The 24,266-nt window shown below is 46.2% G+C and overlaps 2 protein-coding genes across 2 annotated transcripts in view; one reads left to right on the top strand and one right to left on the bottom strand.

Annotated features, from left to right (window-relative positions):
* Positions 1-5,369, top strand: part of PSKH1 (protein serine kinase H1) — a 75,328-nt gene extending 69,959 nt beyond the window's left edge. The window contains exon 3 of the mRNA XM_061594071.1: positions 4,918-5,369. Within this exon, the coding sequence (XP_061450055.1) occupies positions 4,918-5,031 (114 nt within the window). The 3' untranslated portion in view covers positions 5,032-5,369. The remainder of the gene's footprint in view (positions 1-4,917) is intronic.
* EXOC3L1 (exocyst complex component 3 like 1) lies at positions 662-24,130 on the bottom strand. The gene is made up of 13 exons (XM_061594067.1): positions 24,053-24,130; positions 20,058-20,218; positions 16,326-16,545; positions 13,332-14,010; positions 10,946-11,063; positions 10,029-10,154; positions 9,773-9,873; positions 8,200-8,310; positions 7,943-8,084; positions 6,843-6,968; positions 6,126-6,281; positions 2,702-2,826; positions 662-2,379 (listed from the first exon to the last, which is right to left on the bottom strand). Exons 1-13 carry the CDS (start codon positions 24,093-24,095, stop codon positions 2,193-2,195), a joined length of 2,295 nt encoding a protein of 764 aa, XP_061450051.1. The 5' UTR covers positions 24,096-24,130; the 3' UTR covers positions 662-2,192.
* Positions 24,131-24,266: the final 136 nt, after the last annotated feature.

Genomic DNA, 24,266 nt, shown 5'->3' with positions numbered 1-24,266 from the left:
CAGCCTGGCAGTTGAATCTTACTCCAACACTGGCGAGGAGTTGTCCTCCTCTGTACCTGAGGGCAGCAGGTTAGGTTAGGGCAGCCTTTCCCAACTAGTGAGCCAGCAGATGTTGCTGGACTACAACTCCCATCAGCCCCAGCAAGCATGGCCAATGGTCAGGAATGCTGGGGCTGATGGGAGTTGTAGTCCAGCAACATCTGCTGGCCCACTAGTTGGGAAAGGCTGGCTTAGGGTCTTCAGGGCAGACATCAAGGCTAGCAACAATAAGGGTATGGGAGGAGCTGCCAATTTTGGTTCTCTCAGTTTTTCATTTTTCCAATCAGTTCTCCATATTTCTGCAGCAATCTGCAATGTTAAAAATAATCCTCATGAAAATTCTTCAGCATTTTAGTGCAAATTTATCCTAATAAGCACGTTTTGTATGTATTTTTTACTAACGTCCAAGTTCTACAAGCAATTTCTCCTAATGTTTCTCATTTTTCCAGTCTTAAGTTCAGTTCTCCACATTTCCACATCAGTTTGCATTAAAAAGAAAAAGTTCTCATGAAAATTCATCAGCATTTTTGTGTAAATTTCTCCTAATATGTACATGTTTGTATGCAGATTTGCCTAATACACACATTTTTGCAAAGAAATTTCCCGTAATATAATACTTTTTTGTATGTTATTTTCACTAGTATATTTATTTCTTTGAACACTTTACCTAGCATTTGCACTTTTGTACATATTACTTGGCTGGAGAACTGCATTGCAAAATTCAGACAAGGGCAAATTTTGAAGGATGGCTGTGTTTCGGACTTCATATTATTTTGGAAGAGGCAGATTAGGTTGGTTCGTCTTTAAATGCAAACTGAATTGAATTTCTCCCCCATCCCTACAGGGATGCAAACAGGAGTGGCTCATCTCTTCCCTCCCCAGCATGATTGGAACCCTCCTTGACTGGGGTCCTAGATGCACAGGGGTGGCTGGTTCCAATAGCCTCAGGGAGGGCAGAGGTAAGCTTCCCCTATCTGTATACTGTGTGTAACAGTTGCTCCTCCCCACGTGCCCGCAATTCAGGAAAAACAAGGTGTATAAGTTGCATGCTACACATCTAGCGAGCATCCTTCTTTGGCTCTTAAGTGTTAACCAAGAAACACATTGTTGTCATGCTCCATAGTTTGTATAATAGCGATCATTCAAGCAAAACAGAACGTTATCCTGCCTGCAAATGTAATAAGCAATGCTCTTTTGAGGGGTAGAGGGTAAAGCTAACTTTGGTGCCATTTGACAGGCCTCTTTGGTTTCCCCCCCTAAATGCTACAAGGTTTGTGCTCCACTGCATTTGTTGGTCTGCAGAAGTGTTACATGTAGAATACTATGTAGAATTTGTAAGAGTGGTGTTTTTTTTGAGGTGGGTGTCATTTGAACATACATCCTAAATGACACAACCATTGTAGCAAGTCCAACTGATGCCTGGATGGTAGGCAGCCACTCCTGTGTACAGTCTTATTTAGAATATAGAGACTGCATATGGCACTTATGGCTGTGAATGGGGGACAGAGTGCTCAATACTCAGCTTACTTTGAGCGTACATTTGACACCTTAAATTAGGGGTGGGGAACCTGTGTCCCTCCAGATGTTGTTCATCTCCTATCAGCCCCCCTCAAGATGGGCAATGGTGAGGGATTATGGGAGTTGTGGTCCAGCAACACCTGGAAGGCCATAGGTTCCCCAACCCCTGCCCCAAATGCTACAACCATTGCAGCAAGTCCAACTGATGCCTAGATGCAGTGGTGGCTGGTGGCTCCATGTCAGTGGGGCAGTGGTTGAGCATCTTAAACAGCCCCTTGAAAGTTCAGACGAAAACCCAGAGCGGATACCACTGTCTCACTGACATAGAGCCACCACTGCCACTATCTGGATGGTTGGCACCTACCTCTCTTGTGTACAGACTTACATAGAATATAGAGAGTGCGTGTGACTGAATGCAAGAGAGTGCACAACACCGAACTCACTTTAGTCCCCCCACCTCACTGTACACAGACACACACAAAAATAGCTCAATATGTTTTGGATCACTGGAATGCCAAAAACAACAAGAGGCCGCCCCCTCTCAAGCTCCACTTTGCTGAAGGTCACCAGCTGCAATCCTGGCAAACTGCAGAGATGGCCAACCTGGTGTTCTGCTAGCAGCATCTTTGGATATGTCAGGCACACTTGGACTTCCCAAGACAGAAGGGCGGCTCTGGAGCAGGAACCAAGATGTTGCTAAACACAGGCTCATAATTCTCAGGCAGCACTTGAGGATTCTGCACCATGATCTCCAGCACATTGTTGCGGATTTCTTTAGAGGCGTCGCCACGCAAGTCGAGGAGCATGGAAACGTGGTCTTCGCTGGAGAAACAACAGAGAGAAAACGTGGGACATCTCCCTTGGTCTCCTGCTGCCAGCCAGAGCTGGCCCTACCATTAGCAAAAGTGAGGCAACCACCCCAGGAGCAACGGTGAGCTGCTGGAGAACAGAGCTGTGTGTGGCACGTGGCCAGTACTTTTGGCATCTTACGTCAAAAGGATTTCAGCTATCACAGTGGCGGAAAAAGGCAATGCTTCTCTCTGTGTTGCACTTCCTGTGCTTCCAGTTTAGGGGCAAAATGCAAAATCTAGAAGGGGACGTTTTGGTGCAAGATGGGAAGCTCTAGTCGCTTTGGGTGCCCTACCTGATATCAGGATATTTTGTCACAAATCCCAGGACCTCCAGGCTCAGCATGGAGGGGTCCTTGAGGCTGATGAGCTCCTGCAGATCAGCAATCACTTGGAGAGTCTGCTCATTCTCCTCCAGGCCCTGGGAAAGGAAGCAGGAGACAGTTCGGACAATACCATGCCATGAAAAAAGAGTGGGTGGAATGATGTCATGGGTGCAGTGAGAGTTATAATTGTTGAGTGACTGTGGCTGCAAACATCTCATACATTTAAAACACATTATTTCCCCCAAAGAATCCTGGGAATTGTAGTTTACCCTTCACATAACTACAATTCCCAGCACTCTTAACAAACTTTCCTAGAAAGTTTTGGGGAGAATGATGTGCTTTAAATGTATGGCATGTATGCGGCCTCAGTTCTTTATTTGTATTATTACATGCGAGGACACTTTTTAGATATATATTGTAATTACATTGCATGGTATGTTGTGCTGTATCTTGATATATTTGTTGTGCTCTATATGATGCATTTTTGTTTTTTATTTATGTTTCTTATATACTTATGCCTGTTGTGTAGAGAGAATTGCTTAATTATTACTTAAAATGGGGCTTATTATAATAATAATATTACTACTACGACTTGCAGTTGAACTGAATGCAGAATCTGTATTTTTCTGTATTGATTTTTGTTGATCTATATAAATTGCTTAGAGATTTCTTGAAATATAAAACAAATTCAATAAATAAATAAAAACCTATTTATTTAACACAAATTTATTTATTATAATAAATAAATACATATTATTTGAAACATCAAAGCCTAATGCAGGGATGGGGAACCTATGGTCCTCCAAATGTTGCTGAGTTTCAACTCCCATCATCCCTGGCCATTGGCCATGCTTGCTGTGGCTAATGGGAGTTGGAATCTAACAACATCTAGAGGGCCACAGGTTCCCCACTCCTGGCTTAATGCTTCTAAGCGAGGCATTGGGACCTAGCATAAACGTTTAGCCTCATGAGCTTGAGGGTAAAGACAAAACTCCCTTTTGGGATGTTTGGAAGCCTTAAAAAGCAATGCAGAATAATTAGTAGAAAGCTAATTCCATCCTAGATGTTTCCCATCTCATGAATCTGATTGGCTAGATGTAATAGGCTTTAGTTACAAGAGGGTAGATTCTGGCTGAACATTATGAAAAACATCTTAATGGTGGGACCAGTTTTGATGGTGGGTCCAATTAACTAGGGAGGTGGTGGGCTCTCCTTCACTGGAGGATAGGAATGCTCTAGCTCTGGGTTTTCTGGACTGAGATGGCGGAAGGGGAGCTGGATGAGATGGCCTACAAGACCCACTCCTCTATGGTTCTATGAATGCAGTCTATCCTCATGGAGGAAGGCAGCTCATTTTAATATAGCATCACCTGCTGGGTTCATTTCAATCCTCCAGACAGCTGCGGCTGTTTCTGGACCGGGATAGCCTGACCACTGTTGTCCATGCGCTGGTAACCTCTGAGCTGGATTACTGTAATGTGCTCTATATGGGGCTACCCTTGAGGTTGGTCCGGAAGCTGCAGCTGGTGCAAAATGTGGCAGCGAGACTGCTCACTGGGGCAGGGTATCGTCAGCATGTCACCCCACTGCTGAAAGAATTGCACAGGTGCCTATTAGTTACCGGGCTAAGTTCAAGATTCTAGTTCTAGTGTAGAAAGCCCTATGCAGCTTGGGACCAAGATACCTGAAGAACCGTCTTATCCCTTATATACCCAGTCGATCACTGCACTCTGCAGGTGAGGGCCTCCTGCAGATACCATCTTATCAGGAGGTATGTTTTGCACAACATAGGAAACGGACCTTTAGTATAGTGGCACCTACCCTTTGGAATTCTCTCCCCTTAAATATTAGACAGGGGCCATCTCTGTTATCTTTTCAGCGCCTACTGAGGACCTTCCTCTTTCAACAAGCCTTTTAAGTTGAGACCTTTTCCCAGTCTGCGTCTGTGTTGGAATTGCTTTTTGATATGTTTTTAAACCTTTTTCTTTTTAAAAAAGATGTTTTAAAAGCTTTTTTAGAAAGGTTTTTAAATATGTTTTGTTTTAAAGTATTTTAAAGTTTGCTTTTATGATGTTTTAAAGTGTTTTTAGTGCTTTTTTTGCTGCCTTGGGCTCCTACTGGGTGAAAGGGTGGGATATAAATAAAATAATAAATAAATAAAATCCTCTATTGCACATCCCTTGCAGAAAGGAAGAGTCTGGATTAGTTCTGAAGTCAGGCTGGGAGCAGCTGAGCCATTGCTAAACTACCCTTCCACAGAATCCTTGGAGTTCAACTACAGATCAACTAGTAACTGTTAGCAGAGCCAGCTCCACAGCCAGGTGTTCTGCTCTGTTGCTTACTCTGCAACCTCAACCCATCTTGCTTGCTTGGATTGACACCTCCTGACCAAAAGGGTGATTGCCAGATGCCTCTGTATCATCATGCAGGTACTGAAATGCAAAGATTCCTCAGGAGTAAGCAACTTTAGCTGGTATTATTGGTTGCCATGCTCCTGTGTTTATATTGCTCTTCCAATAGTTCTGCCTCAGGAAAAATCTACACAGGGTTATTTGAAAACTTGAAGTGGTGTAACTAGATGGCTTAGGGATGCTTGGGAATTTTGTTCAGTCCACTTTTTAAGTGAACTAATCTGATGTGTACTTCTCGGATTAATACCAGGATAAGAACACTATTATCTTTTAGTTTTTGCATCTCTTAAAATGTTGCAATGTAGTTCTCAGCTCAAACAATGTACCAAAATGTATACAAAAACTTGTAGGGTAAAATACATACAAAAACGTGGTTTAAAAACAAATAAATAGCAGATTGATGTGGAAATAGAAAAAAAAAACTAACTAATGAATGAACCCGTGTGAAACTGACACAGACTGGAGATAAACTGTTCTGTCCATCCCTACTGGGTGCACATGTGATTTTTGCTCCCCACCCCATTCAGTCTATACAGGTCCCCTGACTGCTAGGACTGCTGACAGTAGCTCCTGTATGCCTCCAAATACCAGTTGCTAGGAATCACAAGCAGGGAGAGCACTGTTGCGCTCAGGTCCTGCTTTTAGGCTTTCCATGGGCATCTGATTGGCCACTGTAAGATCAGGATGATTGACTAGATGGGCCACTGGCTTGATCCAGCAGCGCTCAACTTATGTGGAGCAATCTGTACAACCCAATGTATGGAGTTGCTGTAATATTTCCCCATGCCACATCTAACCCCATTTTAAAAGGAGCATGATTAAGGAATACACCACTGAACCAAGAAATCACATGGGCATGTGCCCCCTGACATGGCTACTTGGCTAGCAAAATCAGTCTCCCTTTCCTCACCAGCACCTGCCAGCCCCATCCCTGGAATGTGCCTGGGAAGAGCTGATAGCTGTTAGCTGTCTCTTTGTCTCACCAGGCTGCAGAAGAGCTCCTTCAGCTGAGAGGCATCTTGCAACATCTGTCTGGCCATCTGGCTCCTTTCTTTCGCATTCCGGCACACTAGCCTTTTCTGCAAGAGAGCCCTCACGTACTGGCTCATGACCAAGTGCTCAGTCTCTGACAGGAGGTGCTGGACATCAAGGGAGAAAAATTTGCCTTGGTCATTCCAGTTAATGGGAGCTGCACTGAGACAAAAGGCAAAAATGTGTGTGTGTCCGTCCCCTGTGGAAGTGGCTGGTGCCTATTGAGGCTGGTGGAGCAGAAGGCAGGAAGACCAACTGTAGGTGGAGTCAAAGCCAATGACAGACAGAGACAACTCATGCTAGTTTTGTCCCTATTCTCTTCTGGCAACCTTCCTGGGGCCACATGCCAGTGGTGGGAGCAATTAATGTACATTTTACCTTTCCTCTCTGTTGCATCTCTGATCGCTTCCCCTCACTTTCTGTTGGTCCATCAGTTTTGGCTCCCCTACCATTCCCCTCCCACCATCCTCTCTCTTTCGCCAGGCTCCCCCCCCCCACTTGAAATTAGACCCAAGGCTGCATGTGAACCTTGGGATACAGATTCCCCACCTCTAGAATCTAGCTAGAGGCAATCATTAAGAGGGGGACCCTACTCCCTGAAGTTAGCCAGCCAGCTATGCACAGATTCTTCCCACTGCCATCAGCCCCCAGTTGTGGGAGGATTTTACCATCCTGATCGGTCGGTGAGTTCTGCAGAAGATTTTCACGTGCTTGTCTACCACCTCGCATATGCCGCTCAGCAGTTGAGATTCACCAGACAGCCATTGACGGGAGGGCAGCTGAACATACAGAGGCTGGGACAAAACAAGGTATTTACCAATTTGTTTTAAAAATCTCTCTCTCTCTCTCCCTCTCCCTCTCCCTCTCCCTCCCTCTCCCTCTCTCTCCCTCTCCCTCTCTCTCCCTCTCTCTCCCTCTCCCTCTCCCTCTCTCCCTCTCTCCTCTCTCTCTCTCTCCCTCTCCCTCTCCCTCTCCCTCTCTCTCTCTCTCTCTCTCTCTCTCTCTCTCTCTCTCTCTCTCTCTCTCTCTCTCTCTCACACACACACACACACACACACACACACACACACACACACAATCTTCTAGAAGAAAGCTCAGTGCCTTACAAAGCAACAATAAAAATACAGACAAACCTTATATAAAATGGCATAGGGCTCCATTGCAAATACTACACACTGTTATAAGCTCAAAAAAAGATATACACAAAGCCATACACCTACACATTGCCTTAAAAAGACCTCTTCAAGCTAGTAGGGCACTTCCAGATGGTCACTATTTTCAGGTGGAATTCAACCACATATTGACAAATTTAGGTATAATGTGCCATTATAGTTGACTGGGGGAACACTTACTTTGACACAACATCATTTAACCTCTCTGCAAAGAAATCAGGGTGAATACTCAATAAACATTCTGTTCTAGAGGGCCACATTCCCTTCTGCGAAAGCTCCCGAGGGCCACAAGCTAGTGGTGGGTGAGTGCAGAAGCACAAGTGGACAGAGTAATGAATGTAAATTTTATCTTTGTACATTAGACTGGTTTCTACACACACTCACACAACCCTCCCTATCTTTCATCCAGACAAGCAAGGATGTCAGAATTCAAAGACACATTACAGCCAGGTAAAAACACTTGGGGTGTGAAGCAGGGCTGGTGAGGGGTGTGGCAAGTTCTGAGGGCCAGACTGAAAGGGCTGGAGGGCCACATTCAGCTCCCGGACGTGAAGTTCCCCAACTCTGCCCTTGGCTTTCCCAGCAGGACTGAGTACCTGCAGATCTGCCAGCAGCTCTTCCAGTAACAGCTGACAAGCCTTCTTCTGGGTTTTCTCCAGGGCAACGTTAAGGGATAATGATGTCTTGCTGGGCTCCAAGGATGATGTTTTGTCTGCACACAGGGATGAGACAGAGGTTCTGCCAGCGGAGAGAAGAGTAACAGGTAGGAAGTGAGCTTGTGGGAGCCTGCTAGCAAGAGGGATCCAGATGCAGGTAGCATAGAGGAGGAATCAATCACAGGCATTGGGAATACCTGAGAGCCAGGCAGTTGTTGAGGGTTGACAGCAAGTAAGGCACGTAGCACTTGCATACCGTAGGCTCTCGTTGATGTGCCTTGCCAAATCCTACCAGGTCTTCATATAGGCTGCAGAGAAGCACAATGGTTGTCAAGGCATATTGCACACCCAGTAGCCCCACAGTGTTTTGTGAGTGGAACAGTGCAGAGTTCTGTGCACGATCGTCTGGCTGCATCGGCACCAGCTTGCAATCCAATTCCCCTTTTTCTTTGTTGTTGCAAGGCTGCCAGTAAGCAGACTTAGTGATGCCTGGGTAAACAGGGCTTCAAGTTATGAGCTGAAGGGCTGCTGAAGTGAACACATGGTTGATGCAGCTTAAGCTCAGCTATGCATAACACCGTTCAGCCTATTAGGCCAGCATATCAAAAACAAAGAAAACCCGGCTGGTTTACATGCAATAGCCACCGCAATAGAGATAATCACATAAGGCATAGCAATGGGCTTGAATTACTCCCTGCGTAATATTGACAAGTCAGGAGGCAACCTTATGCCTTGAATACCAGTTACTGGGGAACAGCAGTAGGAGAGGACTATGATGCTTATGTCCTGTTTGTAGGATCCCCATAGAACAATGCGAAGCAAGATGCTAGACTAGATAGGTTTTCGGTCCGATCCAGCAGGGGTGTTCTGATGGTGCAGATATCATCTGAACATACCTGGTTTCAAGCCCACTATGGGATTTCTGTGTGAAAAAATGCAGCATCAGTCGGGGCAGGTTAAGGGAGATGAGCCTCTACATGTCCAAGAAAAGAAGTGGGGAAATAAAGGCAGGATCCTTGCAGGAGTGATCACACCTTAAGAACCAGCCAGCTGGTAATTACACTGTCTCCTTGGCCTGGGCTTGAAGGTCCTTTTCCTGCTGAACTAATGTTAAGGGCCAAGGGTCACAGGGAGCTGCCTTAGACCATCTAGCTCAGTATGTCAACACTTGTCAACAATGAGACCATATCTACACTATATATTTAAAGCATTATCATCATCATCATCATGCCCTTCCTCCCAGTAGGAGCCCAGGGCGGCAAGCAGAATACCATTATAACTGTCATGGCTTCTCCCAAAGAATCCTGGGATGTGCAGTTTGTAAAGGGTCCTGAGAATTATTAGGAGACCCCTACTCCCTTCACAGAGCTAAAATTCTCAGAGTCTGCTGGGAAGAAGCATTGATTATTAAACCCACCTGGAAATTGTAGCTCTGTTGGGGGAACAGGAGTCTAACAACTTTCAGCACTCTTAAACTACAGTTACCAGGATTCTTTGGAGGAAGCCATGAGTGTTTACAGTGGAATGAAACTGCTTTAAATGTATAGTGTAGATGTGGCCTGACAGGCAGCAGCGCTCCAAGGGGTCAGGCAGTCTCCCAGCCCTACCTGCAGATGTTGGGGATTGAACCTTGGACCTTTTGCTTGCAAAGCAGGTGCTCTGCCGCTGAGCTATGGCCCACCACTGAGCTATGTTGTGCTGGGCAGCCCTATCATGCCTCTCAATCCCCACTATGAGTTTGCAGCGTGTAGAGGTGGAGGGAGAACTGACCTGCCCAGAAAAGCCTCCAGCTCGCCCAGAGCCATGCTGTGCACCTTCTGCTGGAGGGTATCGGAGATGAGGGATGCCACTTGGATGTTTTCATCCAGCATCTGGGGCAGGCAAAAAAAAGGAGAGGAAAGCAATTGGGGGAGTGGGGATCAAACTCACGGCTTTACTTCTGCAGCCAATAGGATATGCTGCGTAGAAATCAGGTAGGCTTCCCCGCAGTGCATGGGCTCTCATCTCCCACCCGACTCCTCCTGACCTTCATGACAATCATTGGAAGGCTGGTCTGGAAGCAGCCTTGATAGTCTGATTCTGGCTCCTCTTCGCTGAACCACTCTTTAAACTCCATCTCCAGCATGTTCTGCATCCACTCACCTATGGTGGCCTAGAAGGGCAAAAGGTGATGGCATATAGCAGGGATTATTATTATTTGGCTGCCCTTCACTAACAGGTCCCAGGGTGGGTTACAAACTCTGAAATACATTATTAAAAAAAATTTTAAAACACATGGGATGAGGAACCTTCTTCCCCCCTCCCCGGGCCACATTATCTTCTGGACAACCTTCTGAGGGCCGCATACCAGTGGGCAGGGCAGGAAGCAATAGGCAGAACAAAAAATATAGAAGATTACCTTCCTACTTCCTACACTATGGCTGTGAACACACTGGTCACCAGATCAAAGTGTTTCCATTAGGCAGACCTGGAGGGGGAATGGGTTCATCTGCCAATCAGTTCTGAAATCTCTTTGAAGCTGAATGTTCTTTTTAAAAAAACCCACTCAAGCTGCTCCCAACCAGGTTTAACAGTAAAAAGGGGCAGAGTTTGACTAGCATCACGTGCCTACGTTTTCAGAAGAAAGAGCCAGCAGAAAAGTGAGTGTGTTTCTGCCCACACTCTCTCACACACAGCTCTCTATTCTCCATCCAGACAAGCACATGTGCACTGCGCACACACACACGTGTCTTGCATGCAGGAGGTTCCAAATTCAGTCCGTCGTATTTTAGCTGAAAAGGACACTGGTAGAAAAAAAACCTCTGCCCAAAACTTGGAGAACTTCTAGTTAGCACTCTTTAGAAGCAAGGTTGCTAGGCTAACCAGCAAGTCCAAACATGCAGATGATTCAATGTCTATGGTCATTTTAATCCCCAGAATCTTGATCCCAGGCCTCCCACTCACCTGTACTTTCCCTACATAAGTCTCCTCCAGGTAGTCTACTGTATCCACAGAAAGCAGAGGTCCCAAGGTTGTCACATCCACTTCAGGGAGAAGGCTTGGGTGGGTCATCATTTCAGAGCTTCAGAACAACAGGAAGGGTCAGGAGCAAAAGGTACACAGATTTTCAACTGTCTCCTATGATATGCCAGGCTGCTCAGTACACCCAAAGCATATATGTGCATATTTGGAGTATTCACCTGCGCCAGATTGAATAAGGGATAATGCAGCCCAGTTTTCCTGAAATGCAGGGTCCTGATGCAGAGATGCCCTCAGCTGCGTTGCTGTGCCTTGTGCAACAATCAGTCAGACCAAGATGAGCTGTAGAGCAGAGGTGGGGAGGCTGTGGCCCTCCAGAAGTCGGTGGACTTCAGTTCTCATCAGCTCCAGACAGTGTGGCCAGCAGTGGTCAGGGATGATGGGAACTGTAGTCCAGCAGTATCAGGCAGGCCACAGGCTTTTCACCCCTGCTCTAGAGCTACCTACGTCTTTGGTGCCGGGTCTGATCTCTGGAACAGGCAAATAAACCACATAATAGTACAACTTTGCATTTAAGCCCTTGCCTGGTAGCCATAGGTGAGAAGAAATTGGATCCAGATGAGTGAGCAGCTTGGCAGAGGGAGTGCCCCATCCTTCCTCTACACCCAGCACAGAAGTGCAGTGAACTGCTGCAAGAAGGATGACGTTCTCTGCTCCTCCTTTGCTAGCCCATGGCAGAGTAGTAACTTTGGTGGGTTTATTTGCAAGGCTGGAATAGTATCATTAAATTGGAAGGGACCTTGGAGGTCATCCATTCTAACCCCTTCTCAATGCAGGATCTGCAGTGCAGGATGCAACAATAGCTTCCCTGACCTGTGATCATCCAGCCTCTGCTTAAACATCTCCAGAGAGCCCAACACCTCCCAAGCCAATCTGTTCCATCATTAAATAGCTCTTGCCGTTACAAAGTTTCTCTAAACGTTTAGCTAAAATCTGCTTCCCTGCAATTTCCACCCATTCCTTTCCTTCTGGAGCCACATAGATCACAACCACACTATCCTTTTGAAGCACTCTTATAGACCACTTTAACAGTCATGGCTTCTTCTCCCAAAGAATCCTGGGAACTGTAGCTTGTTAAGGGTGCAGAGAGTTGTTATCAGACCTTTAACAAACCACAGTTCCCAATATTCCCTGGGGAAAGAAACCATAATTGTGAAAGCGGTATACAGCAGGGCCCCACTCATACGGCGGGTTACATTCCGGACCCCCGCTGTAAAGTGAAAACCACTGTAAAGCGGAACTCATTGAATAGAATGGCGTGTGATGCCCGAAAACCACTGTAAAAGCGGAACAAGTGCCGTATCAGTGGGGCTTTAGTCTAATTGCGTCTGAATGAGACCGCTGTATTAGCGAAGCACCGTAAAGCGGGGCCCTACTGTAAATGTGCTTTAAATGTATGGTGTGGATGTGGCCTAAGGGCCCCTCCAGACTAGTGTTTTATTCCTGGTGTAGTCTGAAACATGTTCTTGACACAATACTAGTGCACTAATAGTGGGTTTATTCTGCTTTAGTGTGTTCTGCAATGCTTCCCCAATGCTACCACATTACTGCTGTCTGCAGGGGCTATAGTACAACAAAAGGGGGACAAAAACAAATATTTGTGGTATAACATTTGTGGCATAAAGAGTTTTGGGATTTCAGCAAGAAGTTAAGGGCTATGTACTGATTGGAAATGAAGCAGTGTGACCGACCCAAAACCTTTCAGGGTAAATAGTATTGAAAGCGAGATTGTATGTGACTGGCCCGATAGCATCATGAGCACAAATCATCATGAATGCACAATAAAAGTATGGATGGGATCTGCTGACCGGTACCAGTCTGAAAGCATTCCATTGATCTAACAGGGTGGTATTGATTCGAGTTTATTCTTTGTCTGCAAGCTGCTGTTTTTATTAATGCATCTTCCCTCCTCAGAAAATATTGATATTTTCAAAAGTAATGTTGATAAAAATATCAATATTAATATCAGTATTTTAGACCAGAGTTTTTTTAATCCATTTCCAAAAATAACCATGGAAAACCATTACATAAAAATCCAATACGTAACGATAGCGAATAAGCAAATTTTTGGCACCAAATACGAATTGGGCTGAATTCTGGCACATCCCTAATCTGGAGGGACCCTAAGTTTCTTTCATCTTCTGCATTCAGAGGACGTTCCCCACAGCTAACCCACACAATCTGGGACATGTGACAAGGTTCCCAAGCCAGAGTTATGGCTGCTAGGCAAATGTAAGCCCCATAAGCACCTATTTTTCTAAAAATCAACAAGCCCCTCCCCTATGAACCAGATGGCGGGGGAGGCACTCACCTTGGATAGACATGGAGTGCCCACTGGAGGAGAGCAAAGATCTCCTGCTTCTCCAGCTCCAAAGTGAGGATGTGACGCAGGTGTTTGGCAAGGCCTTGACGATACATGGCAGCAAAAGCTGCAAGGATGTTGTAGTGAGGTGGGCAGCACTGCACCATAAGATCTTTCACAATGCCCAGTTCGGCTAGGATGCTGCTCTGCAAGGATGCCAAGTGCTGAGCGAGATGCTGCCCTTGGCCATTGCTCGGCACAGCCTGGAAGTGGGCAGCAACTATGGTGTCCTGTGCAACCTGGAAGAACTTCTGCCTCCAGCACTTTGGGCGCCCTGGCGGGAGAAAGCCATGCGGAGGCTGAGATCTCAGCAGCAGGGCAGCATCAATCCCCTCCTCCCGCTCGATAATGCGCAGGGTGGAGACAAAGAGGGATGGGTCTTCAGACACCAGCCTTGTGCCGTTAGCCACAATGTGCCACAGGTGCTGGGCGAGGGCATCGTTCAGTGCCAAGAGGCCCCCAAATAAAGACTCTACACTGGCCAGGTGGGAGGGACTGAGCAGGTTGTGGTGATGCAGCTGGAAGAGAATATCATCCCGCAAGCACTCTAGGTCCATGAGCCCCACGTGGGCGTCCAGGAGATGTTGGCTCTGCAGGAGATCAAAGGTCTCGGAAAGGACTTTCTGTACTGTGCAGGAAAGAGGAAAGGGGAGAGGGAGAAGAAGTTCAGGGCTTCACAACGTAAGAAGCTGCCTTTTCCTGAATCAGACCATTGGCCCATCTAGCTCTGTATTGTCTAAACTGACTGGCAGCCGCTCTCCAGAGTCTTCAGATCGAGGTCACTCCCAGCCCTACCACTGGGGATTCAACTGGGGATTGAACCTAGAGGGCTTCTGCATGCAAAGCAGATGTTCTACTGCTGAGCTACGGCCCTTCTCCCCAAAACCTGAGGAAGAGAGGGGAAGGAAAGGCAGTGTGATGCAGCGGTTAGAGCAGAGATGAGGAACCCTCAGCCCAGGGGCAGCCAGATGGCCCTCTCTGAGTTCCCTCCTGGCCATCAGCTGTTCAGTATGTGTAAGGGGTAGATGAGCAGGGAAAGAGTTCTGTGCAAAATTTGCAACTGCAGCTCCTTCCTCCACAAGCTGATCTGCTGCAAGAAGATTAAGCCAGAGGAGAAAATGTCTTAGCAGAGAGGTAGATACGTTCCAGGCAACTATGCATAAGGTTGTCCCATGTATTTTGCAATTGTGTGTGTGTAGTTTTTAGGATGCAATGGCATTTAGAAGTTTGAGGCTTTGAATAGCTGCAAAACAGGGCTTACAGTTCAGCTGTGCATTGACTAGATTTGCATTCTTCTGCTGGAATTACAGAGTTCTTTTTGCTTTTTGCACAGTTAGGGCAGGTAAAGGGCATTGGAGAGCTTCTTCCCCCCCCCAAACTTTATTCAAAAGTCTATGAAGAAAGTGGAAGGGGAAAGGAATATAATGTCTAAGAATCAAATATTTCACTGTGTTTCTGTGGGAAATAGCTTTGTGATTTGTGATCTATGTGTGACTGTGTGTTTGTTAAGGATGTGTGATTCTGTATGGGTCTGGCTTAGACCACTACTAGGATGTGACACCTGATAGCATTCTAACTGGGGTAATATAGCCCTTAGCTAGAAAAAGATTCCCCATCCCTGGGTTAGAGTATTGGCCTGGGACTGGGAAGACCCAGGTTCAAATTTCCACTCAGCCAACAATTCTCCAGTAATGATCTTGGGCTAGCCATTATTTCTCGACTTAGTCTACCTCACAGTGTTGTTGAGATGACAAAAAAGGTGGAGGAAGAAGAACCATGACCACTACCTTCAGCTTCTTGAAGAAAAAGTGGGATAAAAATGTAAACAATGAAACATCATCTATGAAACAGAAAACTCAGATCTAAACAATAAGATAAGCCCAGCAACTATTAGTCTTGATCTCTGGAAGGTGATTCAGACAGCCGTTCCCCCACTTCTATTGTAAAATAGTCTCAAGGCTTCATTAAATAAATATCAATAGGTTAAGAACATAAGAAGAGCCTGCTGGATCAGGCCAATGGCCCATCTAGTCCAGCATCCTGTTCTCACAGTGGCCAACTGGAAGCCCAACTAACTTTTACTCTGAGTAAACCCACTGAAATTAATAGTCCTGATTAATTTAGGCCTATTAATTTCAATGGGACTTACTCTGAGTAAAAGTTAGCTGGATACAGCCCAAAATCTTTAACATTTTCATTATCAGTTTAATTTTCATCAGCTTTCACATCTTTATAACACATTGAAATAATTTGTTATATTACAAAATATAACAGAACAGTTATGTAACTGCTGATTTTAGATAACTGCTTGCTTTTTGGTCTTGGCATATAGGTTGTCCCACTGCTTCTGCATATGTTAAAGCTTCATTGCATAAGGAAGTCTGCTGTAAAGTGGCTGCAGAACTGTCTTCTGAATTCATGCTTGCAGTAACAAGACTACAAGTTAAAGAGTTAACATAAGACATATAAAGCTCTAAGCCACTTGGCCTCCAAATATCTGAAGGAGCACCTTGTCCCATATCGACCAACCTGGGAGCTAAGATCTGTTGTGGATGCCCTAATGGTAATGCCACCACCTTCTGTGCTTCAAGGGCCAGCGGCACGTGAGAGGGCCTTCTCTGTAGTGGCCCCCATGTGGTGGAATGACCTTCTGTCTGAGAGGTGCGTTTTGTGTGCCATCACTGTATGCTCTTTGACAATTGGTCAAGAAGCACTTTGGTACCTGGGCATTTGGTTGAGTGCTGCGGTTTTGTAATTCTGATATTCTGGTTGTTTTTGTGGTTTTTATTTGATGATCTTAGTTTATACGGTGTACTCATTCCAACTGTGATATTTTTGTAACCTGCCCTGGGACCATCTGGTGAAGGGTGGGTTGTCAGTACAAATATAATAAGTGAATATAATAATAATAATAAATAACACGTCTTACCAATTGGGGCTCACCTGAGAAAAGCTGGGGCAATGTCTGGACAACCGAACCCAGTTGGGCATGTTCCACGGCCACATCTCGTAGTCGCTGTAGGCTCTGAAAAGAGTCGGCGCTGGATGCCAAGGACTGGCACACACCTCCCAGGGCTTGACGCACATCTTGGACATCTGCAGCAGCTGAATGTAGCTGCTCCAGGCCCATGCTCATGCCCTCCAGGTAGGACTGTACTGTGGACTAGGGAAGGGACAGAGAGAAACAAGGGGTACAGTGGTGTAATGACACAGGCATGGCGAAGGGCCACAGCTCAGTGGCAGAGCATCTGCTTTGCATGCAGAAAGTCCCAAGTGCAATCCCTGGCATCTCCAGGTAAGGCTGGGAGAGTCCCATGCCTGAAGCCTTGCAGAGCCACTGCCAGGCAGTGTAGACCAGGGGTTCCCAAGCTGCGGTCCATGGACCACCAGTGATCTGCGAACTTCATTCAGGTGGCCCGTGGCATGTCTGCATTAAATATTCATATTGATTTTCAATTGCACTCTTATTGCTTCTTTTCTCATATTTTTATGGTATTACAAGTGGAATTCAGTACAATACAAGAAATATAAAAGAAGCAACAAAAATAATACAATTAAAAATCAAACAGCATCGAGCACAGTGTGTTAAAATGGCTAGAACAAGCAGGAAAACCATTAAGTGGCAATTTTCAAGTGGTCTGTGGGAGAAAAAAACCCTTGGCATAGACAATACTGAGCTAGACGGGTCAACGGTCTGATTTAATATGAGGCAGCTTCCTATGTGAGAGGCTAGTTTCTGGATCTCCAAAAACCTTATTCAATTAAATTCACAACTATAGCCATTTAAATCAGTGGGACTTAAAGATCAGGTTACATTAATACTTGAAGGCATGCTTCTCCCTGTATATGCCAACCTGCCCACTGAGAGGAGGGGTTGCTTCTCTTGGGCGATGCCACAAGGGATGATGGGAGTTGTAGCCCCACAACATCTGGAGGGCACCACCTTGGCTATCCCTGAATCAAGGACACAATCCTGTAGTTGAGATCTTCTAGCAGAAGCGCCACGGGATTTGGCAGAAGCTCTTCTGTGCCAGTGGCACATCCCATATATGCTGGCAGAATACTCCCGGCATCTGTGATTTGGTGCTGAGAGCCAGAGCAGGGACCTGACTGCCCTTTCTGTTGCTGTGGCGATGAAAGTGACCAGTGGAGCTTACAGTGTGCATTTGAGTTTGGCCTGACATTGCGTGTTTGGTTTTGGCCAGGTATGCAAGAGTGACAGCATGTTGCCCCCTTCCCCTTGCTTGGTGGGGCTCAAACTCCTGTTTGCTGCTTTCTGATGCTATGCCTAGGCCTAGAGGCTGCTGCTGCTAGCATGTGTTTGTGACTGCCCTTGTTGCATGCCCTGCCCACTTCCCTTGGCTGCTTGGCAAAAGTGGCTTTCCCTCCTTGGGTGGAACCTTGGTCCCCAGAGACCTGTGTGTGTGTGTGCCCTATGCAGGCTCCCCTTGCCCAGGGAGCCATGTAAATGCTGTGATGCTCTCCTTCCTTTCCTTGGTGTGCGTTGAGCTCCAAAATGGTGTATGTGTGTGAGTAGCACAAGGGGATTTGAATCCTTGCCTGTAGGAATGACCGGGGACTGGCAGTAGCAGGGCCATTGCTGGCTGTGCCACTGGGGCTAATGGATCGGTGGTGCTTTGGTGGTGGTTTGTTGCTATTGTGATGCAAGTGGGTGTGCTGGGAGGATATGTCCCGTTGGCCTGAGTTCATTAGCTTCCTCCAGATGTGCGTCGTCCCTGGCACAATCCCTGATTAGGGGTCATTGGCAATGTTTTTAGGAATGGTGTGAGCACGTCACCGTATTGCATGGAGGCAAGATGCTTATGAATGCCAGTTGCTGGAAATCACAAGGGGTGAATGGGGATGGAGGAGAGTGCTGTGGCTCTCAGGTCCTGCTTGCAGTCTTCCCATGGGCATCTGGCTGGCCACTGTGAGAACAGGATGCTGGCCTGATCCAGCAGAGCTCTTCTTATTTTCTCATGTTCATATCTGCTGCTTTTACCCTGTGTTTGTATTTCCTGGCTGGGTATGTTTTTCGTCTCCCCTCTTAGTGGGTAACCCCACTGGACTCAATGAGGCATCGTTTTGAATAATTGCAACACAGAACTGTACAACCCATCACTTTAAATATACTAGACTGTTTTAATGTATTAACACACATGCACACTCTCCCATTTCTACTGACTCATGAAGCTCCTCTCACACTGAATTATGAAAGTCCCTATCACCACCAACACATTTTCCCTTCCATCCCCCTCCATAATGCCTTGGACCATTTCTGGCTATGGGCTTACTCAAGTTACATTTGGGCATTGGATCAGAAAAGGCAATGAGAGAAACAATCTAGGGCTGTAATCCAGTACATGTCTTCTCAGAAGCAAGCTCCACTGAGTGCAATGGGACTTACTCCCAGGAAAGTGTGCATTGGATTGCAGCCTCGGTCTTGCCTGCAGCAATGCTTAGGCAGATGGGAGGCACCAGCAGATGTAACTAACAGTAGGAAGGGCAAAGCGACAAAGGGATTATTTTATCTGTGTCTGCAGACTATTCTCTTGGCCTACAGGCAAAAATCTCCAGGCAGCATCAGCAAATGATACTGCCTTTCTGAAAGAATGTAGCAACAACACCCTCCAATTACATAGTGCTTTTTGAGTGTTTAAAGCTCTTCACATGAACTCATCCTAATAACCATAACAACAACCCTGTAACATAGACCAGTAGTTTGTGTTGAAGATTTAAAGCAGTATCATACCACTTTAAACAGTAATGACTTCTCCCAAAGAATCCTGGGAACTGTAGTTTGTTAAGGGTGCTGAAAGTTGTTAGGAAACCCCTATTCCCCTCACAGAGCTACAGTTCTCAGAGTGGTTTAACAATCAATCCCTCTTCCCAAGGAACTCTGGGAACTGTAGCTTGGTGAGAGGAATAGGCGGTTTCCTAACAACTCTCAGCACCCTTAACAAATTACAGTTCCCAGGATTCTTTGGGGAAAACCATACCTGGTATGATACTGCTTATAATGCATAGTGTGGATGTGGCACAAGGAGGAGACAGCTGACATGCTGTGCCATTCTCTGAACTGGTTTTAAGTAAGAAGGCAGGTGAGCAGGGAGGCAGGCTGGCTGGCAGCAGCTTGCTGACAGCAGACTGAGGTTGGTGGGGTGGTGTTCCTTTTGCCCCAATGTATCAGTCTCCACTTCCTGAAATATCTCCCTGAGCATCTGGGTTGGCTCTGCTAGGGCTGGATCCAGGTTTTGGAGGGTCACTGGGCAGGCCCACCTCTTCTTTACTGCTGTGGGCACTGTGCATTTGCTTACCCTCTCCCGCTAGGCCCAGTCCCTGGTAAAAGAGATTGATAAACCACACTAGAAATTTTAGCTCTGTGAGGGGAATAGGGGTCTCCTGACAACTCCCAGCAACCTCAATCAATTACAGTTCCCAGGATGCTTTGGGGGAGCCATGACTGTTAAAGCAGTATCTTAGTGATTTACATGTATAATGTGGGGGTGGCCTTAGGTCTCAGTGTTGCCACTGTAGAACCCAGCAGGAAGGATGATTGGGACAAAACTAGAATTCGTTGTCTCTGCCTATCATTGGCTCTGACTCCACCTAATGTTGGGCTCCTTGCCTTCCACCCTACCAGTACCAATGGGCACCAGTGCCACAACTACCCACCTTTATACGGGATAGGATGGAACTGTTGCGTTGTATCTCCCGGATCCGATACTCCCCAAGGCTCTCCAATTTGTCTGGCCGGTAAAACACTCCAGATGCCCATTTTAAGGCGGCTCCTCTTGCTAATTTTTCAGCCTTCTCCACTTCTGGCCATTCTTGATCTAAGACAGGGGTGGGGGAAACCAGCACATATTTCAGCTGTGTGTCTTTGCCAGACAGGAACTGCTCTTTCATCCCCAGCTGCTTCCCTGGAATGCAGGAAGGAAACAGGATGTGACTGCCTGGGGTCTGGATAGCCTAGGAGAGGTGGGGACCAAAGTAACCAACATCTTGTTAGAGGGAAAGCTTCTGGTGAAGACCGGAGGGGGGGGCATGCAAAGGCAAGAGTGAAGGAGGGTGAGGGGCGTTAGAAGGGTGGGTGGTGTGTGTGATAGCTAATTACTTCTTACTAAACAATAGCTGTTCTATGTACACTAGGCATAAGGGTTATTATAAGGCTACCAATATGCTCCCAAGCTCCGTTCAAGGTTTTGGTTTTAACGTTTAAAACCGTACACAGCTTGGGGTCAGGTTACCTGAGAGACCGCCTTGCCCCCCTATAGTCATGACTGGCAATTGCGCAGTGCAGGCTGGTGCCCCTGGGACTGCTAGGGCAGGAGGTGGGGAATTCTACAGTGGCAACACAGAGACTAGGAGGAGCAGGCTGACAGCCAGGCTCAACCTCTCGTGTCTGGTTATAAGTAAAGAGGTAGGCAGGTTGGGGCTGGCTGAGGGAAGAGTGAACTTGGTGGGGCACTGCCCCCCTTGCCCTAATGCGCAAGCCTCCACTAGGGATGGCATCATCATCTGCCAGTTTTGGTTCTCTCTGTTTCTCATTTTTCCAGTCTTCAATTCGCTTCACCACATTTCTACAGCAATTTGCAGGTTTTTTTTAAATCCTCTTGAACATTCTTCAGCATTTTAGTGTGAATTTCTCCTTAAAATAACATTTTTTGTCTGTAGTTTTGACTAATGTACACACCTTTTGCAAGCAATTCGTCCTAATATAATGCATTTTTGTGTGTTATTTCCTCTAATATAGTCATTTTGTGCACACTTTCCCCTAATATATGCATTTTTGTAAACATTGCTTGGTTGGAGAAATGCTGCGTAAAAATCCAATAAGTGCCAGTTTGAAAGGATGGCTGTGTTTCTGTTCTCATATTGTTTTGGAGGGTGAGAATTTGGCCTCAAATGCAAACTGAATTTAATTTCTCTTCCATCCCTAGCCTCCCCTGCAGTCATATTCCACTGATGGGATGTCTCTCAGGGAGCAATCTCAGAGAGAGTGACTTTTGTGTGGTAGTACCTGTCATTTCTGAAAAGAAATGAACTTGTCATGCAAGGCCTGGAGAAGGGAGAGCAGAGTTGGAGAAGTCTAACGTCTAGAAAAATCATAGCCAAAGTTTGAGTCTGGGGGAGTGTGCCTGGGGTTTTGTGAGAGCAAGGCAGGCATTAGCAGCTGGCTGTGTGGAAGAACTGCCCAGGGCCCTCTGGAGGGACCAGTGGACAAGACTTTATTTTGTTATTTTGTATGCCCCAGACATATGCCTAACATCAACTAGAAACCAGGACTTTAATGTTGCAGCTTCAGCTTTAGGTAATCAGTTTCCAAGTGACACTAGACAAGCGGATAGGATTTTGGCTTTTAAGCAGCTGTTGAAAACTTTTAAAGAAGACTTTCCCTGAGGAGTGACTCAGCCATTTTATATGGTACATTATATGGCATCTTGTGATTTAATGTCTTTAAGATTTGCTGTGCATGCATGGGGGTAGCTCTGTGCCGTGGATGGTATTTTGTTCTAGTCCTACTCAGAGTAGACCTATTGAAGTTAATAGTCGTGACTAACTTAGGTTAATTAATTTCAGTGGGTCTACTCTGAGTAAGACTTAGCTGACTACAACTCAGTTACAATATTTTTGTTGCACACTGCCTTGGAAACAGGGCAAACTGCCCTTTGTTTAGAAGTGGTTTCTAAACCATTAAATAGATAGATAAATAAATAAAGTTGAATTCAAATGACTGGGGATGCACTTCAGCTTCTTGAAAGCTTACTGTCTGGAGCCTATCCATGTGGGGAGTAAGTGGACATTTGTAATCTTCTCCTTTTCATGTAGGTCAGCCTTCCCCAACGTTGTACTCTCCAGAAGTTTTGAAATACATATCCCATTAGTTGTGCTGGGAGTTGGAATCCAAAACCTCTGGTGGGCATCACTTTGGCGAAGGCTGATGTGGAGAAACTCACCATCACCACCACTGTACAGCCAGAGAAGTGAAGGTATGGCAACACCAGGCTTCACCTTGTGATAAGAGGCCTACACAAACTAGGGGTAACCAACATGGTGCCTTCCAGATCATGTTGGACTCCAACTCGCATCATCCCTGATTATTGGCTGGGGCTGATGGGAGTTGGAGTCCAACAACATCTGGAGACACCATGTTGGCTTACCGTGCTGTAGACAAATACCTCCCTGCATGACTCCATGCACTAGAGTAGCCATGTGTCCTACTTTTCAGAGGACACATCTTGACTTGAAGGGCTGCCAGAGCACAGTCCTCAGTTTGAAGGCATCCTCTGTTTGAGCACCACAGTGTAAAGTTTTTAAGCAACTATTGTATGGCTCTTAAGTGAGGATAGACAACAGACCTCTTCCATCAAACAGTCGAGCCAGAATTCCCCAGCCAGCCTGCTGTGTGCTTCTCACAGAATACACTGGCAATAAAATTCCTCAGAGATGTTAGGATGAAGCTTTTCACAGAGCCTTTTCATGAATGTTACTGAGGCCTGCTGACTCTAGGTCCCCGATTACTGTAATTCCAACACTAACAGGGGTGTAGTTGTCCAGGATCATGGGTGTGTGTGTCATAGACCCTTACTTTTTTTGGGTCCCAACCAGAGACCAATCATCATGAAAAGTGAGCGTGTTAGCCACTAAGAAGAGTCCTTTTGTGTTGATTGGAGCCAATCCGAGTGAAAGGCAGTGAGTCAGCCACTGAGAAGATTCTTCTTAATAGCTAACATACAGCCTCCCCTTTCATGCTGATTTGCTCCTAGGTATGTCTCTTGTAGCGGAGTGTGGACTCAGAGATGACATGCAGAGCAAGGAAGACGATCAAAAGTGGAAAAGGGGGCGTAGCTGTGAGGGGCAATCATGGCAATCACGAAGGGACCCTGCACTTCTGAATTAGTCACTATACTACTGAGAGTGCAATTTGAGGAGTTCTCTTTACTGACTTCGGATCTGGCAGACCAAAATAAGGCCTTGTCCACTGGTCCCTCCAGAGCCTGAGGGCCCTGGGCAGTTCTTCCACACAGCCAGCTGCTAGTGCCTGTCTTGCTGCCACAGAACCCCAGGCATGCTCCCCCAGACTCAAACTTTGGCTATGATTTTTCTAGACGTTAGACTTCTCCATCTCTGCTTTCCCTTCTCCAGGTCTTGCATGACAAGTTCATTTCTTTCCAGAAATGACAGATACTACCACATATAAGTCGCTGTCTCTGAGACCACTCCCTTCCTCCATGATCCCCAAGAGTGCAATCTCTAGAAAAAATATCTGACATCTCACAGTATATGTGATCCAGTACAGGTGAAATGGATAAAGTTGTCTTTTTAAAAGTGTTTTCTTAAGAGGAAAGTGCCTGGCACCCATATACTGATGGTTAGGCTAAAATTGCCTGACATCTTCCTCCTTAATGCAAGCTTTTTTAAAAAACAGCCTTATCCACTCCACTTGTGCTGAGATATCAACTCCCCCCCCCCGGCTATTACAAGGACAAGGAGGTCCTTTTCTCAAATGGGAGAAAGAGAGAGGGAGGGAGAAGAAATCAACATAGCTAGAAGACATGCTTTACCCAACGCCCATCCCAGGAAGGGTCAAGTACTCCTCAGCCAACCCCACCCTACCCCACAAAACAGTACAGACACTGAGATCCTGTAGCTACATTTTCCATTACCTTTCGGGCTGGTGGAATCGTCCTCCTCTGCAGACATGTCCATAGCTTCAGCTGCAGCGCAGAGGTCCAGAGCTTTGAGCTGTGCTGAGCAGAGGAAGCAGAGCCAGCAATGGCAATTTCCGTCAGTGATACAACTCCCAGCTCCTCAGGGGCTTGTTCTGTAACACTGCAGATCTACTCAGGATGTAGGAATAGGAGGGCTGGGGAAAACAGC

This window comes from Rhineura floridana, chromosome 13 (genome assembly GCF_030035675.1).
Source record: "Rhineura floridana isolate rRhiFlo1 chromosome 13, rRhiFlo1.hap2, whole genome shotgun sequence".
Lineage (NCBI taxonomy): Eukaryota > Metazoa > Chordata > Lepidosauria > Squamata > Rhineuridae > Rhineura > Rhineura floridana.
The sequence above is the reverse complement of the archived record's forward strand: the minus strand, read 5'-3'. Positions and strand labels throughout refer to the sequence as shown.